Raw genomic sequence first — 8,522 nt, 5'->3', positions numbered from 1 at the left:
GATATCTTATTGGAAACGTCCCCTGCCCAACGATCTGTTGGACGTGGGTTCGAGACCCACTCAACCACGATAGTCTCTTGTGGCGTTGGCAACCTCGCCATCCTTGTGAGATAGAGATAAGTGGTTTCTGGACGACTTATAGGTCTATCTGCATAGTCATCAGCAGCCATTGCCTGGCCCACCGTGGTCTTAACTTGATGGAGAGGAGCCTAGGGCGCTGATCATATGTATATATGGTCAGTCTCTAGGTAACACTTTATCTAGCTTCTGCCATTCATGAGTGGCCTTTAAACTTTCAACAACAACAATAGCAGTAATTAACAGAGAGAAATAATAACAAGTAGTTGAGGTCACAATACTAAAGATAATTACAAGAGCAAATATTCTGACTGAATAGCATTGCAAATGAGACGATTTTCAATTGAAAATGCAAAATGGCACTAAATACACTCGCACAAAATTATACCTAAAATGCATAATTATATTCTTACATCTTAAACATCATAAAACAAGCAAAGAACTGTTTATCAATCAGAACTACTTGCCCACCGTTATCCCTACATTAATGGGTCGATTGCCTGAATACAATAATTTCTTCTCTAACAGACTTACAAATAAATGCCCTCGAGACACGAATGTTGATTCATCGGTGGCTTGATCATTTAACTGTCATTTTCTCTGGCTGGAAGAAACATTATAAAATAAGACTTCTATAAGAAAGAACTATTGAAATAGTTCGCATTGGTAAAAATTCGTTGATATGTTAAATAGGAAATCTCTCAATAGTTTTCCATACTGAGAAAAAATACACTTTACTTTTTCTTACAAGCAAACACACACACAAACATATATATATACATATATATATATATATATATATATATATATATATATATATATATATATATACATATATATATGTGTGTGTGTATATATATATATATCATATATATATAAATATATATATACATTATATACTGTATATATGTATATTTATATATATATATATATATATATATATATATATATATATATATATATATATATATATATATATATATATATATAAACACACTAATATATACATGCTGGAAAAAAGTTTCAACATCCTTCCCGAAAACAAGAAAAAATAACACGGAAACATAAAATAAGTTCTTCAGATATATGTAGGAAAATAAATAAGTAAAACGAAGAAATAGAGAAGAAAAGAAAAGGAGAACGTAAACCACATGAAACCTAGAGGGCACTTTTCTGTTGGTTCACCCGTAAGGAAAATAACCTCTGGGCTAAAAAAAAAAGAAAAAAAAACTTAAGCTGTTTCAAAAGAAAAAAAAAACTTAAGTTATTTCAAAAGGAAAAAACTTTCTTCATAAAAGGTCAAACGGTAGATTCTTTTGTCTACGTTTTATAAGGGCATGTACACGCCCTTGATATATATATATATATATATATATATATATATATATATATATATATATATACATATATATATATATATACATATACATATATATATACACAGTATATATATATATATATATATATATATATATATATATATATATATATATATATATATACACACACACAACAAATGCTGCCGTTTCTAGTTCAGTGCAAGACATAAGGGCAGACATGTCCTTAGTCATGTCTGGAGTTTGGCCATTTTCATCACCACGCTTGGCCATTGCGGATTGGTGATGGAGGGAGGCTTTAGACTGATCGCTCACAGTAAACCGACCTAGTATGGACGTCCTTGACTAGTTATAGCTTTGCTGATCATGGCCATACAGATACCCTTTCACTACAATAAGGTATCCCCACCCAGAATATAATATATATATATATATATATATATATATATATATATATATATATATATGTATATATATATATATATATATATAGGCTATATATATAGGCTATATATATATATATATATATATATATATATATATATATATATATATATATATATATATATATATATATATAGTACATATACACATGAAAATATAAAGCAAAGACAATATTAAACTAACTACACTGTTAAAAACTTGCATAAAAAAAACGGTAAATGCCTGGCAACATTTATTCCAGGATTGTTACCGTTTTAAAAATGGATATATTGACGTAAAGCAGTTATATTACGTTCACCAACCCGTAAAAGATAACAACGAAGTGGGGTAAAATTAAGGTCCCCTGTATTTTACTGAAATACGACTGAAATCGTAGATTTTTACCGAGAATTTCCGATTAAAATTACGGTTTTTTTTACCTATATAGGTTACGAGTTTTTCCATTTACCTCCTAATCCCACACAACAAACTTCAATAGCGAATCGATTACGCTAATGTCATGGTCCCGTGACATGGCCACCCGTGTCAACAATCATGTACACAAACACAGAGGTGGGATAATCATCTCGTTAATATTCATGCAATTGGCTTCATCAACCATTACTGATAAAATAGTGCTTGTTTGTCTCGACAAACTGTTTGTGATCTCCTCGGGGGAAGATAAATAATGGAGTTAAGCAAAGGATATTTATGTCATAGTGTGACAATTGAGTCTTTCAGTCGAGAAACATGCCAAGCGCCATTTTTAAAAAGTGTCAGAAATCGCGATTGAAAATTGCCAATATTCAAATTATTTATATTATTATTATTATCATTGTTATCAATATAATAATAATAATAGTAATAATAATGATAATTATTATTATTATTATTTATATTATTATCATTATTATTATTAATATTGTTTTTATTATTATTATTATTATTATTATTATTATTTTTATTATTATTATTATTTTTTAATCGCGATTTCTGACTCTTTTTAAAAATGGTGCTTGGCATGTTTCTCGACTGAAAGACTCAATTGTAAATAGAAGGCGATGAATCACCTTTAATGCGATACCAAGTGGCAAATAGATGTTGTGACGGTGCCGAGAGAAAGGTTGTGAACTCAAAGGCAGGTTGGAAACAACTGAGTTAATTTATTATGGAACACTCTCCTTTATATACAAAACCTCAAGGCAACAGGAAATTACATGTTCGAGAAAATGACAATGTTACATAGGCGATACGCAGACATGTTTATTCTGGTTCTTTTTAGTGCGAGGGAAGAGCGAAGATCCAAGCATAATATTATATAAAAAGGAATTATGTACAATTGTGTGACACATGGTTGGTACAATGTCAACATTTCTATCTTGAAGAGTAATAGTAGAAACGTCCATTGCCTGGGTATCTGCCGGACTGGAGTTCGAGCCCCCGCTCAAGCTCGGTAGTTTCTTGTAGTGTCTGCAACCTCACCATCCTTAAGCTAAGTATAAGTGGTTGGGGGAGAGCTTATAGATCTACCTCTTGAGACATCAGCTGCCATTACCTAGCCCTCCCTGGTCCTTACTTGGGTGAAGAGGGGCTTGAACGCTGATCATTTATTATGATTAGTCTCTAGGGCACTATCATCGCTGTGGTGGCCGGTGTGGTAACGTCCCTGACTGGTGAACGCTAGACTGGGGTTCGAGTCACGCTCAAACTCGTTAGTTTCTTTTGTCGCTGCAACCTTACCATCACTGGGAGCTAAGAATGGTAGTTTGGTGTAGCCTATAGGTCTATGTGCTGATTTATCAGAAGCCATTGCCTGGCCCTCCCTGATCCTTACTTGGGTGGAGAGGGGGATTGGGAGCTGATCATATATTTCGATTAGTCCCTAGGGCATTATCATAGTCCCTTAACTCTGCTATTCATGAGTGATCTTTAAAACATCGAATAATGTGAAGAATCAATATATAGAAAATAAACATTGTATGACAAAATATACATTTAATCTTGTGCGTATTAACGATAATAAAAAAAAAAGCCTAAAGATAATAGAAGTCCTATTTCTATAAAGAATAAGATCATTCATAAAATAAATACCAAATTATAGAAAATAAACATTGTATGACAAAATATACATTTAATCTTGTTCGTATTAACGACAATAAAAAAAAAAGGCTAAAGATAATAGAAGTCCTATTTCTATAAAGAATAAGATCATTCATAAAATAAATAGTAAAATATAAAGTAAATGACAAACAGCCCGGCAAACAAAACATTTGGAGTTTCGCCATTCAAACTAAAACAGAATAAAGGTTACTACGAATAATAACGACATCGCTGAAAAGAAATAAAACAAAAAAATCAAAGAAATGTAATCAACACTCGCAATGCTAAAGTACACACGGTTCTATAATTGGTTCAAAGCTTTTGCCAAATTCAATTTCGCGTCCTGCCTTTCACCTTCCGGCAGGACTTTCTTTTTGAATGCAGGTATAAATTCGTACAGGTTACGCAATTTCATGTTGTTTATGAAATTTATCAAACAAATAAATTAAATAAAATAAATAAAAAACATGAGTAATTTGATCTAGCGTTGTTGCCAACTGCTGGACCACTATTTTTGTCAGTTATGCAGATGACAGACATCTGTCAGAAAGCAATTTATAAAATTCTAATACTGTTTAAAAGTTTGAAGGTTGCTCATGAATGGCAGAGGCAAGGTCAGGGGCAATACCCAAGAGACTGGTCATATATGCAATGATCAGTGCCCATGCCCTCTCTCCATCTAAGCTAGGACAAGGGAGGGCCAGGCAATGGCTGCTGATAAGTCAGAAGGTATACATATAGACTCGCCTAAATACTTAGCTCACAAGAATGGCAACGTACCAGACACTACTAGCCACTATCGAGCCTAGGCGGGTCTCGAACCCCAGTAAAGTATATTGTTAGGCTGGGATGTTTTCTAATAGATGAAAAATAAGAATAAAAATAAAAATTCACTTAAAACATCCTTTTAATAAATAATAACTGCGATCTCATTTCTGACCTCAATTCAAACCTAATGTCCTTTTGGCAGAGTGAGTAATTCGGAAACAAAAGAATAACACTGCAAAGAAGAACTAAACTTCAAGCGATATATGCACTACAGTATGTTCTGCAAATAAAACTGACAAAAGAAAACAACAACAACAACAACAACAACAGATAATAACACTTTGCAAAGAAGAAATAAATTTCAGGCGATATATGCACAACACTAAGTTCTGCAAATAAAATGGACAAATGAAAACAACAACAACAACAAAAGCCAACAACCAAACAAACAAACATCTAGAAGAGTGTTAAAATGATAGCCATGAATCCGTAAAACTCCATCAGACGATTCCACAGGAACCATTCTACTGTGTCGAGTAGAATAGTTGAGCAAAACTTTTTCTCATACCACAAGGGATACAGAGATTTTTTTTTTCATCAATTTCAGTTTTTCAAAGTTTCATGTTCTTGTTTTGTTTCTCTTTATGGCCTAATCTAATTTTTTTTTATTTCGTATTTGAGTTTATGTAAACCAGTGGTTCCCAACCTGGGGGAAATTTCCCCCTGGGGGGAAATTTGAAGCATCCAGGGGGGAAATAATTACACTACCTACTAACTAAAACAAGCGGAAAATGTCCTCATAGTACGTGCGGCAATTTGTTGTTAGCCATTCAATTTTGATATGATCATATCAGTTCTCAAAGACATGATATTCAAGGGGAGAATTGGAGTGTCATGCCCATTTCTGAGGCAGGCGAGTGGGCATGAGGGCTGGGCGGGGCATGAAGGGGGAAATATGGATGGTTGAACTGGGTGCAGGGGGAAATGACAGAAAAAAGGTTGGGAACCACTGATGTAAACTGTCCAATAGTTTTTTCCTAGATAAGGGATGTCTTCATAATATTTTAAAAAAGAAAATGTAATTAATTCTAATAGCCAGGCTTTCTCCATCATGAGGCTCAATACTACACAGTATTCTAGAAGTTTTATTCCAGTTGTGACCAAGTTGTGGAATGATCTTCCTAATCGGGAAGTTGAAAAGTTCAAACTCGCAGCAAATGTTTTTATGTTGAACAGGCTTGCATAAGACCTTTTATAGTTTATGAATCAAATATCTGTTTTGCTGTTGTTAATGTTTTTAATATGTTTTATTTTAATTTTCATTACTTCTTATATCGTTTCTTTCCTTATTTCCTTTCTTCACTGGGCTAGTTTTCCCTGTTGGAGTCCATGGGCTTATAGCATCTTGCTTTTTCAACTAGGGTTGTAGCTTAGCTAGTAATAATAATAATAATAATAATAATAATAATAATAAAAGGTATATCTGTAGACGAAGGTGCATTTTCTACATCTCATTGTGTAAGTAAACTTGGTCTGCATGAAACATGTAAGTCAACTAACCTCAAATTTCATTGTATTGAAAATCTTCCTTTATAAACATTTACATATAATCAATTAATCACCTCAAATTAGTTCATTATTTATCATTATTGTTATTTCTAGCCAAGCTACAACCCTGATTGGAAAAACAGAATGATAAAAACCCATAGGGTTCAAAGGGAAAGTAGAGAAAAGGAAATATGGGCATAACAAGTAAACTATAAGGGTATGAATAGCGTACCTGAATATATGAATAAACTACTTGAAGGTATGAGTAGCGTACCTGAATGTGTGAGTAAACTACCTGAAGGTGTGAGTACACTACGTGAAGATATAAGCAAACTACCTGAATGTGTGAGTAAACTACCTGAAGATCTAAGTAAACTACCTAAAGGTGTGAGTAAACTACCTGATGGTGGGATTAACTACCTGAAGATGTAAGTAAACTACCTGAAGGTGTGAGTACACTATCTGATGGAGAGTAAACTACGTGAAGGTGTGAGTAAACTACATGAAGATATATGCAAACTACCTGAAAGTGTGAGTAAACTACCTGAAGATGTAAGTAAACTACCTGAAGATGTAAGTAAATTACCTGAAAGTGTGAGTAAACTACCTGAAGATGTAAGTAAATTACCTGAAAGTGTGAGTAAACTACCTGAAGATGTAAGTAAACTACCTGAAGGTGTAAGTAAACTACCAGAAGATGTAAGTAAACCACCTGATGGTGTGAGTAAAGTACCTGAAGATGTAAGTAAACTACCTGAAGGTGTGAGTACACTATCTGATGGAGGTGTGAGTAAACTACATGAAGATATAAGCAAACTACCTGAAGGTGTGAGTAAGCTACCTGAAGATGTAAGAAAACTACCTGAAGGTGTGAGTACACTATCTGATGGAGAGTAAACTACCTGAAGGTGTGAGTAAACTATCTGATGTTGTGAGTAAACTACCTGATGGTGTGAGTAAACTACCTGAAGGTGTCAGTACACTATCTGATGGAGAGTAAACTATGTGAAGGTGTAAGTAAACTAAAAGAAGATATAAGCAAACTACCTGAAGGTGTGAGTAAACAACCTGAAGATCTAAGTAAACTACCTGAAGGTGTGAGTAAACTACCTGATGGTGGGAGTAAACTACCTGAAGATGTAATTAAACTACCTGAAGGTGTGAGTACACTATCTGATGGAGAGTAAACTACGTGATGGTGTGAGTAAACTACATGAAGATATAAGCAAACTACCTGAAGGTGTGAGTAAACTACCTGAAGATGTAAGTAAACTATCTGATGTTGTGAGTAAACTACCTGATGGTGTGAGTAAACTACCTGAAGGTGTAAGTAAACTACCTGAAGATGTAAGTAAACTATCTGATGTTGTGAGTAAATCTGATGTTGTGAGTAAACTACCTGAAGATGTAAGTAACTATCTGAAGGTGTGAATAAACTACCAGATGGTGAGTAAACTACATGAAGATGTAAGTAAACTATCTGATGTTGTGAGTAAACTACCTGAAGATGTAAGTAGACTATCTAATGCTGTGAGTAAACCATTTGATGTTGCAAGTAAACTACCTGAAGATGTAAGTTAACTACCTGAAGGTATGAGTAAAGTACCTGAAAGTGTGAGTTAACTACCTGACTACTTGAAGGTATGAGTAGACCACCTGAATATGTGAGTAAACAACCTGAAGGTATGAATAAAGCAGACCAAATGGAAACGGGCGAAAGAAGTGTGTGATGTTGGGGGGGGGGGGGGAGGTCTTGGGAAGAGAAATGAGGCTGTTGAGAAAACCATTCCCGAGAGCTTTGCCAAAATGTTTCCGTTCGCGGGAAACCAGTAATCTTATTTGATGGTTTTAGGGTCAAGAGGAGGATTATCAACACGCTGCATCACAGCTCAAGTTGCAGATAATCAATCTGGGGGAAATATAAAGAGGTGGGAAAGGTCTGGTAAGAAGACAGTACATTTAATAGGTTACAAAGTTCTTAAGAATAAAAAACGGCAGTTGAGAGAGAGAGAGAGAGAGAGAGAGAGAGAGAGAGAAGAGAGAGAGAGAGAGAGAGAGAGAGAGAGAGAGAGAGAGATTTGTAGTTTTCTGGCATCCTGACATCAAAGGTCATTAACTCCGATATTGTTTGTTATAAATAAAGAATAAAAGGATATTCGATTTAAAACCATGAAAGCGAAGATGTCCTTATAAAAGTTAAATAGCTTTCAGAAGAAACTGCTTCTGAAATAAATCTAAAAATACCACTAGAATAGCAAACACATCCTG

At 34.2% G+C, this 8,522-nt stretch overlaps 2 protein-coding genes across 2 annotated transcripts; both read left to right on the top strand.

The window, feature by feature from the left end:
- Window positions 1-6,719: 6,719 nt before the first annotated feature.
- LOC137620462 (oviduct-specific glycoprotein-like) lies at window positions 6,720-7,151 on the top strand. Its single transcript, XM_068350620.1, has one exon. The coding sequence runs from the start codon at window positions 6,720-6,722 to the stop codon at window positions 7,149-7,151; it is 432 nt and encodes a 143-aa protein (XP_068206721.1).
- Window positions 7,152-7,243: 92 nt separating this feature from the next.
- On the top strand, window positions 7,244-7,685 carry LOC137620461 (oviduct-specific glycoprotein-like). The gene is made up of 2 exons (XM_068350619.1): window positions 7,244-7,412; window positions 7,495-7,685. The coding sequence occupies exons 1-2, from the start codon at window positions 7,244-7,246 to the stop codon at window positions 7,683-7,685; spliced, it is 360 nt and encodes a 119-aa protein (XP_068206720.1).
- Window positions 7,686-8,522: the final 837 nt, after the last annotated feature.

This window comes from Palaemon carinicauda, chromosome 27 (genome assembly GCF_036898095.1).
Source record: "Palaemon carinicauda isolate YSFRI2023 chromosome 27, ASM3689809v2, whole genome shotgun sequence".
NCBI lineage: Eukaryota > Metazoa > Arthropoda > Malacostraca > Decapoda > Palaemonidae > Palaemon > Palaemon carinicauda.
The sequence above is the reverse complement of the archived record's forward strand: the minus strand, read 5'-3'. Positions and strand labels throughout refer to the sequence as shown.